This window comes from Periplaneta americana, chromosome 2 (assembly GCF_040183065.1).
Source record: "Periplaneta americana isolate PAMFEO1 chromosome 2, P.americana_PAMFEO1_priV1, whole genome shotgun sequence".
NCBI classification, from domain to species: domain Eukaryota; kingdom Metazoa; phylum Arthropoda; class Insecta; order Blattodea; family Blattidae; genus Periplaneta; species Periplaneta americana.
The window spans coordinates 22,211,085-22,232,676 of NC_091118.1; the positions used below are offsets into that span (position 1 = coordinate 22,211,085).

Here is a 21,592-nt window from a genome sequence, read left to right on the forward strand (position 1 = left end):
ATTTTACTTCAGTCCATGCCTTTCAAAATTACTGATTTTTTTTTTACATTAAAGCCATATAAAATAGAATACTTACATTTATTATCGTTGCACATAATTCTTTACCCTAACAATATTAATACCGGTAACAAATATATAGAATAACTAAGATAAAGTCTCTTACAGGATCAATTTCTCTCCTAAGAAATCACCTTAGATGATAACTTTGTTGATGTAATTTCATTATCTATTTTGTTTTTATTTAATCTATGTTATTTATTCTATTTTTTAGATGTCTTTGTAAATTAAAATTTATTATGTAGGCTATCTTGTTATTTAATTTATTGTATCTCTTGGTAGTTTTACTATTTCTTTGAAGAACCGAAGTATATTAAAATTAAAATTAAATTCATATTAAAAATCTTATTTTGTGTGTGTGTTTGTGTGTGGTAGTAGGCCTATGTTTGTGTGTGTACAAAATGACGAACCTATAATCTGTAATAGATTGTACAGGAAATAAATAATATAATACAAACTCTGGGTAGGGACTGCATTGAGAAATGCCAGGAATCATACTGAAGTACTTAATTGGTAAATATGGCTCCTAACATGTGAAAATATATTCACACTTCTACCTATGCTAGTTTCTGAGAAAACGTATATTAAAAACCAACGTTTGGAGTTGCCAAAAAAAAAAGGTAACTTTAAAAAATTCATCAATATAACTAGACAATTCATCCAATCGAAATTAAATCCATATGGCATATGAAGACACATATACAGATTTTTTTTTTTTTTTTTTTTTTTTTTTGAGGATCTTTAATGAACAGATATATTGTTTATTTTTTCAGTCAATGACTTATCGCACAATATTTAAGGATTTATTCCTATTACATTCCCCCCCCCCCCCCGTTGTTGGTAACTCTATAGCATCTATTAGATGCTTTATGGTTGTGCTAACAGATGGAGTTACTTGTCAACAATGTGATGCTGAAACGTGTATTCAGGTTACTGCCCAGCGACAGTCCTGATGTATTTTTATATTTGTGATGATTGGTTAATTAATATTCACCTGGCACACTCACATTCATACAAATTTCCAGACCCTAGACACCCAGGTAATTCCTCTTCTTCAAGAAAAATTCACCAAGAGCCGAACCCGGGAATCGAACCCGGGACTTCCTGATCTGGAAGCCTGGAAGCCAGCATGCTGACCAACAGACCACGGAGGCAGTCATTACATTTAATGTTTTTTATAAACGTTTTCGTTGCCCAGCAACATCATCAGATAAAACATTATGAATAGGCAATATATACAGTACATGAAACATCATTATTATCACTAATTAAAATAGATAAAACTATAAAATAAGAGTAATGAGTTGAACTCAAATCTAGATAAAATATGTGATAATACAAAATTTACAAGATATATTACAGGTTTTCAATTCCATTTTGAGAGTGTGCATGTACTGGGTTAATGTAAGTAAAAGCTCGCTTACGTTATATTTAAAATGTGTGATGTTTACCATAAATAAAATTGTGGTATTGGTATAATATTCTAAATAGAAAAAGTCAAATGATGTTTGCACTGAATTGAATATACAACTTCAGTTTAAATTTTATCCATCTTGAATCTTGCATACACTACTTTTAACACTTAAATATGTTGTTGTTGTTTTCTAATGCCAGGTGTTTGACAATAAAGTCATTTGACCTCTTGCACGCCAATATTTTTCAAAGATATTATCATGGTCAGCCACTGAAGCACAGATTTAGAGGTGTTTGTCAATATCGCTAAGTACTTTCTTACATAAAAGTGATATTGTTTTCTTTAAAACAAAATATTTCAGAGCCCACTAGCCTGATGATAGTGTGAAGGAGCACCGAAACAGCTGTAAGCCACACGTGGTTATATAATTTAACACTAGTAAGTTTGCCATTTAATCAATCATTTAAATTTTATGTTAAATTAGGGTTATTACAATGATTTTATAATTTGTAAAATAACAAATAAATGTATGATATGTTATATATGTTCTGGTATTAGTATTATAAAGGAATCGAGATATTTATGGTAGAAATGTATTAAATTGCAACATGTGGTTTGTGAAGTACTATGTGAATAGACGTGTTTGGATCATTTATAATTTAGGATTCATCTACTGATATATGGCAATGTTACATGGTTAATAATTATTGGTTGAGTAGTTTCCAAGATAAAAAAATGAAATAGTGACCTGGCCATTTCAGACTTTAACTTCCCCTTAAGTTGGAAAAAATGAAAACGAAGATGAAACTAGTTAAGAACAAGAAGAGAAAAAGGAAAAGGATGGATTGCACAGACGGAACTCTTACCAACGTGAGAGAATGAGCTCCTTTCCGTCTGCCTCCTTCTCCAGTCGTTGCACTTGCCGTTCTGGATGGCTTCTACAAGAGCTCCATTGTGGTCGCCGTAGTCGCCGGTGGAGATTTCCAGCACTGAGAAATTAACCCTCATATTAGACGACAATGGGTGTGGATGCAGTCTTGCCAGATAAGTCTGGAGCAAAATCCCCCCACACCATTACAAAACAGCTTCCATAACACAGCTCAGTTTCAAAATCTGTTGTACAGGATTGGCCACTGGCTATCAGAGCACTGCAATGTAAATATTTTGCTCACTCGTATTCATTCGAAGGTTTCGCACTCGAAGATGTTTCCTTCGAGTAAAGAGCGCTCTAAATCATGTTTACAAGCAAACTATGCCCGCATACAAGGAGATTTGCAGGAAGCAACAGGGAATCGTTAAAATATTTACACGGAAGTGCACACCTACTGCACTCTTTACTGTGACCTAATGAGTTAAATATTATGTTCTATGGGATTATGAATGATAAATAGTAAAATAATATTTATGTTCGTTTTGACTTTGTCGTTCTATCTACTGGTACTACAATATTGTGTTTCATTGGATGTAGTCACGCAAAAGGGATCCAACTCATAGAAAGTAGGAACTGAGATTTTTAATTTGAAAGTTTTCCTTTTATTAAAAAATGAATTTACCAGAATTCTTAAGGAGATTTTTTTTCTACAGTTGTATAATTTATTTTATTTTACTGGGTTATTTTACGACACTGTATCAACATCAAGTTTATTTAGCGTCTGAATGATATGAAGGTGATAATGCCGGTGAAATGAGTCTGGGGTCCAGCACCGAAAGTTACCCAGCATTTGCTCGTATTGGGTTGAGGGAAAACCCCGGAAAAAACCTCAACCAGGTAACTTGCCCCGACCGGGATTCGAACCCGGGCTACCTGGTTTTGCGGCCAGACGCGCTGACCATTACTCCACAGGTGTGGACTACAGTTGTATAAGAAGATAGGTTGTGTCACACTTTTGTATAATGTATAATGATCCTTCCCCTGCTTCCTAGTAACATCACGATTTTGTGGGTTGGTTCCCTTTTGCATGACTGCATCCACTTTTACTTTCTTCTCGTATTTCAAATGTTGTATCAACAAAAATGAATTGTGCGATTTCCATCTTGTACACTACAATAAACGTCAATAATTTATTTATTAAATTATGTCTTTGGATCAAAAACAGAAATCAGTGGCGACATGTGTCTTTTGTAAAGCGTTACCACATTTCTCCACTAGTGTTCTTTGACCCTCACAACTTTTTACAATATTGTCAATATCGCTAAGTACTTCCTTACATAAAAATTATATTTTTTTCTTTGAAATAAAACTATATTATAAAAGAAAAAAGAAGAAAAAACGTTGGCCGTCTATGACATGATATTCATAAATATGGAACTAAGCGACTACCAGATGTTAGTGATTGTGAGGACAGAACAGACAGGGCTTTGGAGAGGTTATTAGCGAAGAAGAAGAGTGCTAAAAAGTGAGTGCAAGAAAGTTAGGGGTGACAAAAGTGGTAGAATAGGAACAGAGAAGAAAGTGTTAAGTGTAAGAAGATAGGGTAAGAGTGTAATAAGATAGACTATCAAACAATGAATACAAGAGAATTAAAGTGAAAAAAAAAAAACATCTGAACAAATGTGAAGCGGAATGAGAGAGAAATTGCAAGTGTAATTAAGTGAATTAGATATTTCAATTTTTCAATGTTATGGGTTGGGAGTAGTATCAGGGGTACTACAACTGTAGGAGTGTTATAGAAATAAATATATGGAAAGAGATAATAAAATAGGAAATTTAGGAGTGAAGCGAAAAGAAAGAGATAAATATGTAAATAAACAGAGGATAGGAAAAAAAAAAGTGATGTAAGTGTTGTAAAATAGAGAAAGCGGAAAAGTCAGGAAGTAATGTAGGAGAAAATAGCGGGAAACAATGATTAAGAGTAGGTAGGATTTGAGGGTAGAGAAGAAAATAAATAAATAACGCAAATTATTAAGGAAGGAATATGCAATATTTAATAGGTGAGCGAGAAATGGAAGGGAGACAGTCTAGGTAAGAGGGAGAGAATAGAAGAGGATAGAGGGGGAAGGACATATAGCAATTCAGTCTTAACAGAACATTAGAAAGTAATCAAGAAATACTTGGCAAATAATACATTAATAGAAAAGAGTTATATGTATTAAAGGGATGGTGGATCGAAAAACAGAAATGTGAAGGTCCTCCATAACTGTGAATTGTAAAGTTGGCTGACAAATAAATATCATATCATATCATATCAATACGGAACTGTCACTGGTCATTCTGTTCGACAGAAACACATCAGGAACTTTCATTTGGACTAACTGTATAATAATAAAACTTCTCAGAATTCTTATTGATCATACCAAAGTCTGCTGGATTGTGGTATGACGGACACTCCAGCCCCACTTCAGACAAGTAGGGCACCATGCCCTTAATGCTACCCTGGTAGATGCAGTTTCCCTCCGCCACAACATAGAGATGGTCAAACATCTCGAACTGAGAGGCGCTCGGCTGGTGTATGGTGCACACCACGGTGCGCCCTTCCCTGGCCAGAAGCTTGAGGACCGTTAAACACTGCCTTGATGTGCAACTGTCGAGACCACTGGAACAAAACAAAGAAGGAACTGCATCAAGATATTAATAATAATTTAGTAATATGCAGTGGCGGCTCGTGAACTTGTGGATTGGGAGCGCTGCAGTAGATTTTGTTATATATAAATTTCACTTCAATCTTCTCCGCAAGGGAAAGTTGAGAAAAATTAATATTCTGTAATTCACACACACTCATGCTTGCACATTTGCACTGGTTAAGTTACGGTACTAAGATGTCACACCAAAGCAACACTCGGATATACTGATGGTCAACAATTTTCTAAAACTGGAAAAGAAGTCTCTTTCGTATTTTACATGCTATATCAAAAGGAGTCTACTTGCGCAAACATTTTGAGTTAAGGAGGCTGGATATATACGTAATAATAAGGCAAAAGAGGATATTAATTTCGTTATATTAACTCGAAAAGATTCTACAACAATAAGTATGTGAAGAGAAAATAAAAATTTTGTCATTAAGTTTCAAGGGAATAGAGAATCCATTTGACGTAGCATTACAATAGCGGTGTGGGAGGGGAGGAAAGATCTTCCCTTGTGGTCTGCCTCTGCAAGCCACTGCAGCGAAATATGGGTTTTAAACAGCGCCGTTTTCCTTCTGCTTCCCTTCACCTCTCTACCCCCTGACCATGCAAGACACACTCTCTATGAGCTGACCACCCTGCAGATCCCAGGACGACTTTGAATGCAGTGTCAATTCCAATACAGTCGATGCGCAAAAATATTATGCATCAGATAATAGTACATATTCCCGGCCAGATGAAATATAAAGCAATTTACTTAAGAAAAGCTATAAAAAATTATTCTACAAATTAAAATTAAAATTATTTTTATTTTCTTGACAAAGCAGGGAGTGCTGCAGCTCCGCAGCTCTTATGGACGAGGCGCCCCTGGTAATATGAGTATTTCGTACACTCTCAAGACATTTCGGTAAGTATTATCCCTTGAATGTTATTCATAATTAGATCTAAAGAATATTTAATTCATTCACCACGTGAAGAACAAACGCTGTTATAAGAATCACACATATCTCCTGACACGTTTTACGTGTTTCATAACAATTCGTTCTTTTACTATGTCACGAATATCATATTCCTGTTTGTATAGTCCATCCAACGTAAGGCCCACTCTTAACACAAATAGCCTACTACGTATTACTCCGCACAGTTCGATTAACCCTACTCCAACCTGGTCCCTATTTCACAAAAGTAGGTAAGGCAGGTGCTCCTGTTATGGCCATGTTCCTGATATGGCCACCCCTCTATTGTGAGTCAGTCAACGAAAAAATCCTCTAAATTGCAGCAGCATCCAATGAAAGGGCATCCTGGTATATCACTTGATCATTTTCCATCCAGTCAGGTTGAGCAATATGGCGTCAGTTGCCTGTTTTGCAGTTTTCATGTGACCTCTTCTTATTTTTCTCTGATAAGTCTCCTTTGTTTTATGCATGTTTTTCAAAGACTTGTTTCATGAAAACCATCGTACTCCATTCAGTTTTTAATGTTCTGTTGATTGGTGTTGTAGTTGATGGCGTATCTTTTACGAGTTGTTTATAATCAAACGATTTTCGTGAAAGCTTACTTTACCTGCTCCTGATATGGCCATATCAAATGCACCATGGCCATATCAAGTTTATTTCACTTTTATTTTTTCACATGACAAATTTACATGCCTTATAGCTGGGATTACGCAAAAATTTTGTATTTCAAGAAAAACAACTTAATTTTTTATGGAAAAACCTGTTTTGACTACACTTTTGAATTATAAAAAAGATTATTAAGAATCATTTTTATTCATTTTACACCAAAATTATTTAATTTTAACACAATTGCGCTATCAAACTGAAAACAATCACGATTTGTAGAACATGGAACAAGGGTGGCCATATCATGTGCACATGTTCCTGATATGGCCACTAGGTAGACTTTTGGAATTTGTGACTTTTTTAAACAGTTAAACCTATTTTTATGGCGAAAGGAAATTGTTTTAAGAAAGTCCATTAGACTGAGAACAAGTAAGAAAAAAGTGTATTACATTTTATTTTTCAAAATGGCGGCTAGAAAAATTCTCAAACCTTAGCATGGCCATATCAGGGGCACCTACCTTATAAAACAATTCAAGTAAATTCATCTGTAATTTTATTTCCTTTGCACAACTTATGAGGATTCTATTCCACAAAAGTAATATACGACTGTACTTTATTACTCCATACTTAATAATGACAAGTAAAATTACCACTGTTTCGCAAAAGTACCAGTATTAGTATTAGCACTGTCTAATATATACAGTCACGAAGCTCAATACGTAGTAAATGTGCATCCATAGATAGTTGCTAACCACTAGGATCGCTACTATCGCCTCATTACAGACAATGCAAAATAGTATCTGCACAGTCTATTGTTTCTAGTATCCTCGTAAACTCAAGCTTCGTGACTATATAATACTAGACTGTGGTATTAATTTATATATGTAGGCCCTACAATAAATTGTATAGTTTTCTCCATCAATTGAAAGCATTTACTGATAGTGTTTACACACTGATTTTCCGTGTTAAATTCTTATGTATAGTAATAGTTACCGATACTTATATAATATCAAGTGTATAACATTCAAGATTATGGCATGTGTGAAAGTTTGGAGCATGAGCGAAGCGAATGCGCTAATTTTCACGAATGCCATAATTCAAAATTATACACGAGTTATATATCGGTACAACGTTTTATGCAATTCTAGCATCATAAATTGATAGTAAATTACAAAATTGAATAATTTCATTGCTTTTTTTTCGTGTAATGACGTAATAGTTTCCATGACAGCCTTGTTTTGTTTATTTACTAATAAAACGGATGAAGAAAGTTCAGCCAACATGGATAATATTCCTAAAGAATTAATAAAGCAAGCCCAGGAAGCTGAAGCTCTACTGATTCCGCAAAAATAATATCAGTAGTGGTTCAGGAATAACATTGTCAAATGCAACAAATTATACTTTCTGTATTTACCAACAGATGTAAGACTTATAAATGTAAAAATCAATGTTTTTTCTTGCTTTAATTAATATGATGTTTGTATATTTACTACATCATAGTTATTATGTTGCTAAGGCAACCTTTATGACACGTTAAGCGAATTATGAACGACATTGGACGTAATAAGAATGTCTTTATAATGCTAGTTGCATAAACTGTGTTACACAGTGTATATTGTAATTACTAGACTTCGTTGAATTGCCACACGGAGCATACAATCAGGTTGCCGATGTACGGTAGTATAAAAGAGGTGAGCGACCGTCTGGTCTCATAATATAAGCAGTTCATGTTAAGAGTTCTGACCGGTCCAAATAGACAGAGCAGCTACAGCTAATGTATACCTATGTAAGCACTTGTTTTTACATTACTGTGGTTGGAATAGTCAAAGCTTAATATTTGTTGAGTGCAGACAAGAATTCAATCAATCATACTACAATGAGAGTGTTGCTGTTCCAAATAATTGCCCCTGGAATACCCTTACCCCCGCAGCCAGTCTTGACCCGTTGGGGAACGTGGTTGGAAGCAGTTAATTATTATGCAGGGCATTACGGCAAAATAATGGAGGTAATTGATGCACTGGATAGCATAGACAGTTCCGCTGTTGCAGCTGTAAAATCATATTCTGTTCATTGATTCTAATTTTAAAATCGTGTCCAAAAGCATCATCCTGTTATAATCGTCTAAACTACAACTCTCAGAAGCCCTTAATATAGTGGATAAAATATCACAAACCGTTATCCAAAATAACAATTCACTAATTTCAGAAAAAGTGAAATGTAAGTTGAGAAACATTATTGCTAAAAATTCTGCCTATTCACAACTTCGTATTATAAATGATGTACTATCAGGTCACGACAAGACGTCTGAAGTTGGCGTACTAAAAAGTAGTGACTTTCCGTTCTTCAAATATGTACGTATTGCATCGTGTGATGTTGAACGTACATTTTCCCAAAATAAAAACTGTTTAAGGCATGTATTAACGTTTGAAATGGCGTTTTTATGACTAAAATTAATGTTAGCTGCAAAATCCTAGTACAGAGCATTGTACGCATAAACAGCAATAACTCAGTGAAAGAAATTTCAAAATTGAGTAATTTTTAGAAAATATATGACATTTTGAAGAAATACAATAATTTTTAATTAATTATTTTTTTTAAGGAATCGAAAAGTGAAATTGAAGTTTCTGATATATGGTTATGTTAGTCTACTTTCATATGTTGTCTGATAAATATCTTAAAAAGGTTGGTTAAAAAATGTAGATTTTCCTCCAAAACGTTAATACATACCTTGAGTGACCATCGGAGGAGGTTCACTTTGCAGTCGCTCAAAATGTACGTAACTCTTCACTGCAATGCACATATTCAAGGATGATGCGAGTATCTTACATTAAATTTTAAGAGTTAATATATCTCACTATAAAATAATTGTGTATTTACATGTTTAGACATTTCCTACTTCAATGATCATTCATTACATTTCTTGAATGCAGGATTCAGGTTTTATTGTAACCGCAGTATACTGCTCAGTGTTTACATTAGAGGCATACTCCATCCGTTGCACGTCCCCTTCTCATACAGTCTATACCGCGTGCGTAGTAAACCTTGCGATTCTCGTGGCAATTCCACGAAGTCTAGTAATTACTTATATTTTCTATTTACGAAAATCTGTACTTGAAAATGATAGCAATGCTGCAGTGTGTTAGTTGTAACCAGATTCTAAGCACATTATTCAGTTCTCAGATAACACATGACATAATGAATAAAGGCTGTTTAAGAAATGTGTTAATCCATTATTTCAGCCATTTACCCCAATTTACATAATTTGACTGGAGAATAGAACTTACCTTGTGGGTTCATCGAAGAACATTACAGGTGGGTTATTGACTAGTTCAAGTGCAATGGCAAGTCTTTTCCGTTGCCCTCCAGAGAGACTTCCCGTTTTGGTTTTCTCCACTTCACTTAACCCCAACGCCAGGAGGATTTGGTCCACCTGATGAACACAAAATGTACAATTAACTAATATGCAGTAGGGTAGCTTTAATTGACTGCTTATTTGCGAATATATTGTGGCTAGCTTCTGCCCTCTGGTTTAGATTTCATATAGCTGGGCTACGACAGGATGAGACGGTGAAACTGCTTGTCAAATGCGTGATCTAAAATGCCTCTTTGACTGTGTTCAGTCAACTTGAAAAGTAAAGAGTCTCAAATGATCACAGAATGTAATGAATTTAATTGTTAAGTATGTTGACTTGTTACTTTTAAATAGAATAAAAATCAATATCATGCATATGAGATGACAGTTACATACTTTCTCATTGTATACTTATACAGGATAAACCTAAATTCAACCGATAAACTTCCAGGAGTTGTAGAGAAATCTGAACTAAAAAAAAAAGAGATATGAAACCAACGGTCAGAAACCAATTGTTTGCAAGATACAAGGTGTAAATTGTTTTTATTTGGAAACTATTTATGCTTTATCACCTTATTTTTAATTTTACTCGTAAAAAACATGCACGCACTCACACACACAGATATATAATAGTCACTGGCGTAGCTCAGGCGGTAGCATTTTTGCCTCCTGCTGATCCGGAGATGCGATCGGGTGTGGGTTCGATTCCCGCTTGGGTTGATTACCTGGTTGGTTTTTCCCGAGGTTTTCTCCAACCGTAAAGCTAATGTCAAGTACTCTATGGCAGAACCTCAATCTCACTTCGTCAAATATCATTTCGCTATCACCAGTTTCATCGACGCTAAATAATCCTGTAGTTGATACAGAGTCGTTAAATAACTAAGTACAAATGCAAAAAAGCATAGTTATAATTTATGAAACAAAAATAATAATTAATTAACAAAAATCAAAATAATACTGTAGAACTGTACATACAAAAAAGGAAAAAAAAAAAAACATGGATGTAATTGCACAATAATCTAACAAAAAACAAATTGATTTTCCTAATTCGATACAGGCTCTGCACTTCAATCATTGCCCACCTGACCCTCGCAAACATAATTATAAGAAATTTCTCTTAACTCATGGACTACTGCAATCACCAGTACCACAAGATCTTGACCCCACACAAAAAAATCTTAACGGGCTCATATCAGGTGACCTAGTAGGCCAGGTACTGTGCTCCAACCACGAGAAAGTCTCCGCCGGATGAGACGGAGGAGGGTAATGCTGTGAATGAATGATGTCATAAGATGTCATAAGGTCACACACGTGGGTACTCTTATCTCTATTGGCTAGCTCTCACAGCACAAATCATAACATTGATACAGACATATTGATACTACCCTAGTTACAAAATTAGATCACAGTTAATCTCCTGGTCTTTTAATCTCTCCATACAGGAAATAACATATGCAGGAGAGCGCATGGTTTTTAAACTGGCGTTATAACGGTAATATTATTTATCTACTTCGTTCCAATATATGACGCAATAGTAAGCACATTCCTTTCACGGTTGATCTCCTGGTTGGAGAACAGTACTGAACCATCATACCCAATTCATATATCACGAAAAGCATAGCCAAGGTATGTTAAGGTATTGCACTAAGTTACTTCGGTAGGCGATTTGTAAACAGAGTTCTGTACGTTTTGGACTGAGTTGAGATACAATGAGAGCGCATACATCCTACAGGAAATAATTTCATTATCGGATTCTTCCCAGACAATTTCGCACTTTGTTGCGGTTCACAAGCTCAGAATACTTCAAATGATATTGTCTCCTATCAGTCATCACAGTTTGTCGGTTGAATTTAGATTCATTCTGTATATTTTGAAACAATCACTTCTCTTTCGTGTTATTAAATATATTCTTGTCTTTAGTTCATTTTCTTGATCTATCATTCCCAGATAAATCGGTCGAATGTTGGCCTCACGATAGGCGAACAATGCATGATGATGATGATGATGATAGTAATAATAATAATAATAATAATAATAATAATAATAATAATAATAATAATAATAATAATAATAATATGTGGTCCAGCTGATATGGTAAAAAAGACAGAATTTGTTTGAATATGTAACATGGAGAACGTGCATATAATTTTCGCTCTTCAATTTGTTCTTCCTTAAAAAAAAGGAAATACCGCATCGTAGAATAATGAAATATTAGACGGCAGAAATCAGAATTAATTATGGCAGAGTTGAAAAAAAAAATTAGATATTTCTGTCTAAAATGTAACATTACTAGTTTGCATATGACTACAGTTTAGTTTATCTCATTTAGGAAAGGAGGAGTAACTTATCTGAGTTCTAAACTCTTCCTCTTTCTGACTTGAGAAAACGAAGAATAATACAGTTTGTTCTTTTATGTAATATGATGAACATACTGGGCAATTAAAATGATCGTCCTTCAACATTGACATGACATTATATGCCATTTATGGATCATTACGTGGGTTTTTCCATAATTACCACACATTTACAATTTATTCTTCTGTGTGCCATTTAAACACACAACAGAAGGGAATTTTGAAATATTAAACCCCCAATTGCACTCTTATGTGGCCCTGAGTCAAAATTACACAGAATAATATTATTTGTCACTTTACGTAATATGATGGACACTATAGGCAATTAAAGGTTAATTTTCAGTCTTCAACTTGGTCTTGAAATGCCAATCATTTTTAAGAATAAGTTTCTGCTAGTGGAAGTACACGCTATTACGTATTCAAAACAAATTATATGCCGTATATATTTCTCTCAATGCTTTTACAGACAGCCTGAAGGTTGATGGATATCATACACAGATACAAAGTTAATTAGATATACCATACTACATTATTTCTATCGCAATCTCTAGCATCCTACACACACGGCAAATAATAGTAATATGCGTTACAAGAGCGGTATGTTGAAGTTTTCATGTTTGAGAAAAAGTTTGAAAAAGTGCAACGTAGTTGAGCTTTTGTAATTTTGCGAGAATTGAAAGAAAACATACCGCTCGTGTATCGTACATTATTTTGTGCGAAGATCGTTTATTACATACCTGAAAGAGGAATTTCTAATTAATTGCAATGAAATCTCCATCTTGGTTTCTGTTCAATGACGGCAAATTTGCAAAACAAAAATATCTATCTTCAACATTGTTGCTTTAAAATGTTTTCTGTGTTTACTATAGTCCAGCAGGCCGTGATATACGTCTTGTCTTTCCCCCCCCTCCCCCGCAGTCTATGGAATCTTGTTGATTTTTTCACGGCTTCCTTAATGTTACTTGCATCAACAATGCAATAACTTTAGTGGAGTTGTAGAGTTTACTTAATTTTTGCAAATATTTAAAAACAATAATTAACAGTGCAATATAGGTGAAATTGCAGTGGTAAGTTTCCAATTTATAATTATTACTATATTGAACGTCTCTAAAAATAATATGTTAAAAGCCTAAAGCAGTAAAATCAATATGTCACTTAAGCGGTAAGAAGAGGGAAATTGTTAGGCCTATGTGTGTTAGGTTGGGAATACTGAATGTGGAATTTTAGACTTTCCGCGGATTGGTTTTGTGCGGAAACCAAGCAAATACGCACGATCTCGCACAAAATAATTTTCTGTATCAAAAACTATGAATGCTATTTCACCAATAGCTATAGATAATACTAAAAATCCAAAATCAGTTATACACGAACATAAGCCATCTATAACACGTGACAATGTAGGCGGGAACTCAACAATAGTGAATAGGAAATATATTGGTGAAAAATAGTGAACGGCCTACTCATATACCCAAAGATCCTAAACACGCAATATGACCACATACATTAATGCATGTACAGTATAAATAAACTTAACAATCAAATTTCAATCACCCATGTTTCAATAGAGGATAATTTCATTGAAACATCCCGTGGATATTTCTCTGTCGATCTGAATTTCTTTAAAATGTCAGGAATTTTTAGCAAGTACGACATTTTAAACATTTTATCCAATTTTGTATATGCAGTCGTCCTTAAAACTCAATTTCACTAACAAGCATAAACATATTTCTAACTTACCCTTTCCTGCTTATGTTTAGGGGAAAACTGTGGACCAAGCTTGAGGTTGGCAGCAATCGCCATGGCCTCCTGTACCGTGAGAAGCGGCTGAAGCTTGTCATCTTGCATGATGTAGCTCGATTGCCTCCGGAATCGGCGAACATCTCGTTCGACTCCGTTCACCCTTACTGACCCTGTGACACCGTACGTCCTGGAACAGAATTACTTAGGCTATAAATTGCAGGAAAAATCGGATACCTTTTAATTTATCAGTAGTACACGAAGAGTAGCGGTATTTGGTGCTGCAGAAATCAAATTTCGAGATTTTCGGGGAACACAGTTGTCCGGCTTTTCTTGTGTTTATTGGTGTTGAATTTTTTATTATTTTATCAATTTATTCTCTGAATCATCACCGAATCTTTATTTATTTATTTTTTACATTTCGCCATTGTGAAAATATTGATCTTGCGTACTGTACAACTATTATTATTATTATTATTATTATTATTATTACTACTAGCCGTACCCGTGCGCTCCGCTGCACCTGTTAGAAATAAACATAAAGTAATTACATAGCTAATTAAAATAGGACGTTTGATCCAGGGAACAACTTTTACAACAGTGCAAGATAATCTGCTTCGCTCATTACCCAATTTTTTTGCATTGCATTTATTGCATATATAGTCTATTTTATGTATTTTAACACGATTCGATTGAGCATAGTTAAAATTTGAATTATAAAATAATGGATTGCTAAGCTAACGTACTATTACTGCATACTAAATCAATACACTCTCGTTGTTCGTTAATTCTCTGAGATTAAAATGAGTGTACATAAATATTATTTTAAGAAATACAGAAAACGAATGTACAAAATAGCCTATCAAATTTTCTGTGCATAAGAAGCTATTTTAATCTTACCTGTCATCGATTTACTCAGACGTTACTGTAATAACATTATAGCATTATGTCCATCTAGAGAAACTACACTTTCCAATGGTGAAATAATAATTAATTATACAAATCGGTTAATTTAGCTTCTGATATTACTTCATACAAACACAGAAACATTCTCTGTAGGCTATGTTTAATAGCTTTCGATTGTTGATGTCCAAGGCCCCTGTTTCTATTGTTGTTGTCCAAGGCCCCTTATAGACGAAGTCATTTGTTCTTAATTCATTGCACCGTCTTAAATGGCGTTATTTTAATTTTAAAACTCATTTATCTCATTAAATATCAGTCCTATCAAAATTTTGTAAAGAATAAAACTTATCGGAAATCATTTTTAAAGAAACGTTTGTTATGTAATATTTTTCACAAAAATCAATAATAAGCGAGATATTTAGATTTATTTAATTCAGGCCACCTTATAACCCCCCTTTTAAATAAAGTATTTTGAATGCTATATAGCCTAAAATCTAAGTTACAACGAACTTAATTTATATTCCAATTTTCATATAAATCGGTTCAGCCATTATCACGTGAAAAGGTAACAAACATACAGACAGACATACAAACAAAAATTTCAAAAATGCGATTTTCGGTTTCAGGGTGGTTAATTATATATGTTAGGACCAATTATTTTTGGAAAATCGAAAATTACCAGAAAAATTTCGGCTACAGATTTATTATTAGTATAGACTATTATTATTGTTATTATTGTTATTATTATTATTATTATTATTATTATTATTATTATTATTATTATTATTATTATTATTATTATTACTAAATATCCGTGCAAAAGAACCCTAATTCACCAAGTGGTATGCTAGGGTTTTAGTTTTGTTATACGGTATACTACTTATCTATATTACTTATTTTTACACAGATAATGGTGAAATATATATCTATAGTCTTTTAAAGATAAAGTTTAGCAAGTCTATAAATTGTCTGTAGCAACAAGGTTTTTTGATCACTTCACATAGTGGAGTCCTGTATTCGGTGTTGCAGTCCAGAAGATGTGTCTTTATTTGAAATCTCTTTGCTTCAATAATAGGACAGTCAAATAGAAGGTGTTTCACACTGTGAAGGTCTTCGCGGCAGGAGCATGTAGAGTCGATGTCTGCTGGAATGTTGAATCTGTCGAAGTAAGTTCCAAATTTCCCATGTCCAGAAAGAAACTGCGTTGTACGAAAGTAGGTTTGAAGTGATGGATTTTGAGTCGGTCGTGGATTGTTGGGAAGTAGGTGTCTCTTGTTAGTGATCCGGTTGTGCTTGTCGTCCATCTAGTATTCCAGTTTTACCATGACCTTCTAAATTTTCTACATAGGAGGAAACAAAATTATCAGAATTATCTCTTGTTATTAGTATCAATGTAATACTTTTTGAGTTACGGTATTACATATTTTTTTAAATTTTTTACTTTTTCAAAATGTATCTGCTCTCACAAAATATAAATTACAACATCTTTTGACATGCATACAATTTAACACAAGAGCTATAATTTCAATTTTGAATGTATAAATAACCTGAAAGTCAGTTTAAAAAAGCATTTATTTAGTGTCCCGATAATAGGCCTATATAGGCTATATTTCACTTTATAAAATATTTACTTCATTCATAAAAGGTTCTGTAGTTTTGTTAACCATACTTTTCAGAACACGCAGTAGAAATTTCAACATCGTAGCATAAAATTAGTTGAAGTCACACACACAGATATATATTTTTTTATTTTATTGGGTTATTTTACGACGCTGTATCAACATCTAGGTTATTTAGCGTCTGAATGATATGAAGGTGATAATGCCGATGAAATGAGTCAGGGGTCCAGCACCGAAAGTTACCCAGCATTTGCACGTATTGGGTTGAGGGAAAACCCCGGAAAAAACCTCAACCAGGTAACTTACCCCGACCGGGATTTGAACCCGGGCCACCTGGTTTCGCAGCCAGACGCACTGACCGTTACTCCACAGGTGTGGACCACAGATATATAAAATTCAGTATGACTGTGTCATAATTGGTTGAAAATGTCAACAAAAACGTGAAAAAGCAGTTGTAAATGTTGATAACATTTTGATAAAAATAATTATCCGTCAGTAAGCGACGAACATTAAAAAACATTGTAAACATAAATATCTTGAAAGCATTGTTAAGGATCATTTACAACGGCGCGACATTGTTGCCAACATAGTATTCACGAGCATTTAATTCTGCTTGGGATTGAAGATTGTGTGCTTTTAGTCTTGAGTATTCCATTTCTTGATTACTACTTATATTCCAATATGGAATGGAATAGAGAATATAGCCTATAGTTATACTTTAGTGGAAAAGTAAAGAGGTCGGCCTGTTTTATGGGAGGTTAAATGTGAGGACAATAAAAATAGAAACAAGAAGCACGATGCATGCAAGAAATTTCAGAAGCTTAATTTTTTTAAAGAGTTTAAGTAGAAAAATAATTAAGGCTGTAACTGCAGAATTTTATCATCTATACTAATAATAAATCTGTAACCAAAATTGTTCTGGTAATTTTCGATTTTCCAAAAATAATTGGTGTTAACATGTACAATTAACCATCCTGAAACCGAAAATCGCTTTTTTGAAAATTGTGTTTGTATGTCTGTCTGTCTGTCTGTCTGGATGTTTGTTACCTTTTCACGCGATAATGGCTGAACCGATTTATATGAAAATTGAAATATAAATTAAGTTCGTTGTAACTTAGATTTTAGGCTATATGGCATTCAAAATACTTTATTTAAAAGGGAGGTTATAAGGGAGCTTGAATTAAATAAATCGAAATATCTCCCTTATTATTAATTTTTGTGAAAAATGTTGCATAACAAAAGTTTCTTTAAAAATGATTTCCAATACGTTTCATTCCAAGCAAAATTTTGATGGGACCAAATTGCACCAAAAACGGATGTTCTCTGAACCAAATGATCATATTTTAATCATTTGCATGTAATAACAATTAAGAAATATGTTAAAGGAATTGTCATTGCACCAAATGAGCGTCTCTGGACCAAAATGACTGCATTGAAATTATTTAAATACAATTTAAATTAAGTTAACATATTAAACGATTTATCCTTCTATCAAACACGAATGTTCCCTGGACCAGATGTCCTATTTTAATAATTACGTAATTACTTTATATTTATTTCTAACAAGTGCAGCGTAGCGCACGGGTACGGCTAGTTATTAATAAAGGAAACACAGAAATCACTAGGAAGCGGAAATGAAGTTTATTCCAAAAAATGGTAGCATACATTCCTCTCTTAGCATCCTGAACTCAAATGCATAAATTCTGACAACAGTATTTATTTAGTTTAAACACGTTGTAGGACAATGTTCATACGATTTATTGTCAACTTATGTTGCCGACAATGTTACGCCGGTGTTAATGCGACTTTTGTTGCATTGTGTTTCCTTCAATCTTTGACAATGAAATATTGAGAGAGAATATTACAAAGAAGTACGATAAAGTAAAAACAACTCGAAACTATGTTTCAAACTTGGCATGAAGATGGCAGGAAGAGGCAATTTACGCAAAATTGTAATTAAGATTCAGTTCCTACCCTAAAATTGGCCAATTAAAGTATAACGACAGGAAATGTCAGTATTGGCGATACTGTGAATGTGAAAAATTGCATCAGTATTGTTTAAGTGTGTGTAAACTTCGAGACAAGTGGAATTGCACAAAAATATAACAAAATTAACAATAATTTAGTAATGGGTGTATATTAAACTGACTTCACATTAAAACTATGATTTGTGGACATTATGACAGGCAATTATTTTGTCGTATGCTATTCTAGTAATAGTCGGTCAATGATATACATTTCAACTTTTGAGGTTACTGCATGATTATCTTTCCCAGGAAATTTGAAATGAATTTGTGTAAGTGTTTGTGGGAGAAAGAAGCTAATTTAAGCGGGATTGTCTCAGTTTTAATATACCTCTTGTGACATACATTGTCAATGCTATTACGCAACAATGTCATATATGATACGTATGAATTTTTGTGTCAAGTTGGTATAGGTTATGTACAATAAATGTTGAAAGGTTGTTATTTTGTCGAAGTTCTTGGATTGCATGCGGGATGTAATTTACAATTACGTGTTTCGCAGGTCACTGTAAGGAAATTGAACATGGCTCTAATTACAGCTGTCAACACACACAATCCCGCCCCTTCTGATGCCATGGTCTCACATGCTCGCAGAAGGACGTGGTCGAATCTCTCTCGCCGACAAGGCGTTTTTAAGAGATGCGGCTGGCTTCACCAACCACGATCTATAACCTTGTCTGTCCTTCGGTATCATATATGATAGCTTAGAAATTTATCCATGTCATTCATTATGCTCTTATATAGGTCCGTGGCATGAGGTATCTTATTTTATACCATCTGCGCTTTCTGGTTATAATTCGAGTTTCTTCTATTTTCTCGTCACTAGATGACTCCAGTTGATTGAATTTATCATTCCGTCCAGTCAGCAGCATGACTGAGAAAAGCAAATATAATTGCCGATTTGTTAAAATGAAATAATATTAACTGTTGATACATTCTTGTACATTACCTATTCACGTAATAATAACAGAATAGTAATATGCGTTACAAGAGCGGTATGTTGAAGTTTTCATGTTCAAGAAAAAGTTTGAAAAAGCGAAACGTAGTTGAGCTTTTTTAATTTCCGAGAATTGAAAGAAAACATACCGCTCGTGTATCGTACATTATTTTGTGCGAAGTTCGTTTATTACATACCTGAAAGAGGAATTTCTAATTAGTTGCAATGAAATCTCCATCTTGGTTTCTGTTCAATGACGGCAAATTTGCAAAACAAAAATATCTATCTTCAACATTGTTGCTTTAAAATGTTTTCTGTGTTTACTATACTCCAGTAGACCGTGATATACGTCTGTCTTTTTTTCCCCCAGTCTATGATGAGTCTGGAATCTTGTTGATTTTTTCACGGCTTCCTTAATGTTACTTGCATCACGAATGCAGTAACTTTAGCGGAGTTGTAGAGTTTACTTAATTTTTGCAAATATTTAAAAACAATAATTAACAGTGCAATTTAGGTGTAATTGCAGTGGTAAGTTTCCAATTTATAATTATTACTATATTGAACGTCTCTAAAAATAATATGTTAAAAGCCTAAAGCAGTAAAATCAATATGCCACTTAAGCGGTAAGAAGAGGGAAATTGTTATGTGTGTTACGTTGGGAATACTGAATGTGGAATTTTAGACTTTCCGCAGATTGGTTTTGTGCGGAAACCAAGCAAATACGCACGATCTTGCACAAACATTGTTTGAGTTTTCATACAGGCGTACAACACTACATTGGCGATACCTTTGGTCACTAGCATGACTTTTCATAAATCACACTACTATAGTGTTCTGTAACAAGTAGAATAAATAATATTGTATAAACTTGATAGCTGTTACTTCATGCTCGCATCATCATACGCTTCGCTAAAAAGTGACACTGATATGAAGAATAAAGTTAGGGGTCGTTACGAGCAAGTGGTGAGAAATGACGACAAACTAGCTGTAGTTTGACAATACGTCCATTTTTATGTCATCGATTGAATTCGGTGTGAAACTAGTAGAAGACTATAAGTGCTGGTCAAAAAAGAATACTGTGCCCATATATTGCTTAATACTCTAATAGAGGACCGTTTAGTAAAAAATTGTGGGCAGAAACAATTCGTGTAAGTCAATGCCTGTAATAGGGATTTGGTTTAGGACGGGGTTCGTCTGTATAGCCACAGGGAACATTTTTCAATATTTTGCAAAACGCCTGTTACTATATGTGTCACGTAGTGTTGTTGGTGTTATTCTGTTGTTATTATTCTTCATTTTTTTACCGATAGTGTAGTTCCTGGTACAGTGCATCTTTTTTCCACGAAATAAATATATTTTCATTATTTATATGCAATTGTATGCATTTTTGTGAAATAAATAAAACTGAATGGATATCAAATTAAGTCCCCATAGAATCCCAAGGTATCACATATGATACCTAGCATAAAACAAGAATTGAGGTCATGATAAAAATTTTGATTGGTTAGTGTTTGTCTTTGTATCGCCAATTATCCAATAAATAATATTTTAACTTTTTTTTTTTTTACTTTAAATTTGTCTCGGGGACTGAAGAGGATAAAAACTTGCTTTCCTCAAATCTGAATGTAGAACTTAACAGAACTGAACTTAAACCTGAACTGAACATTTTTAGGTTGAAGGTCACGTGATCATGAACGAACGCATTACTTCTTACGAGAGCGCTTTCCTCTAGACTAGAACTTAACTGAAATAAGGGAATCTGAACGTATCTGACACCTGAATCTACTTTTTTTTTCAGTTTGTCACTAGAATTTTAAGTTTTCCACTAGAATTCTAGGCAAAAATTATTAGACTGGCAATCTTTTTTTTCAGTTCAGTTCTCAATTTCGGTATGATTGTTTTGTTGAAGTAAGGTTATTAGATCTATTAGTTTTTATAGAAGTTTTGTGTTTTTTTCAACAGTTAGTAGAAAACGAAAATTTTCATGTGAATGCGTTATTTATGAAAGGGCCTAAGTCTTGAATGCTAAATTGTTAGCAATTTAAGAAAAAAAACTGCTTACGGCCGAAATT

The 21,592-nt window shown here is 33.9% G+C and overlaps 1 protein-coding gene across 1 annotated transcript in view; it reads right to left on the reverse strand.

Annotated features, from left to right (window-relative positions):
* LOC138716036 (ATP-binding cassette sub-family G member 4-like) overlaps window positions 1-21,592 on the reverse strand; it is a 159,617-nt gene that overhangs the window by 12,902 nt on the left and 125,123 nt on the right. Inside the window, exons 3-6 of the mRNA XM_069848950.1 lie at window positions 14,038-14,227; window positions 9,879-10,024; window positions 4,766-5,004; window positions 2,338-2,460 (exon numbers count right to left, since the gene is read on the reverse strand). Coding sequence (XP_069705051.1) covers window positions 2,338-2,460; window positions 4,766-5,004; window positions 9,879-10,024; window positions 14,038-14,227 — 698 coding nt within the window. The remainder of the gene's footprint in view (window positions 1-2,337; window positions 2,461-4,765; window positions 5,005-9,878; window positions 10,025-14,037; window positions 14,228-21,592) is intronic.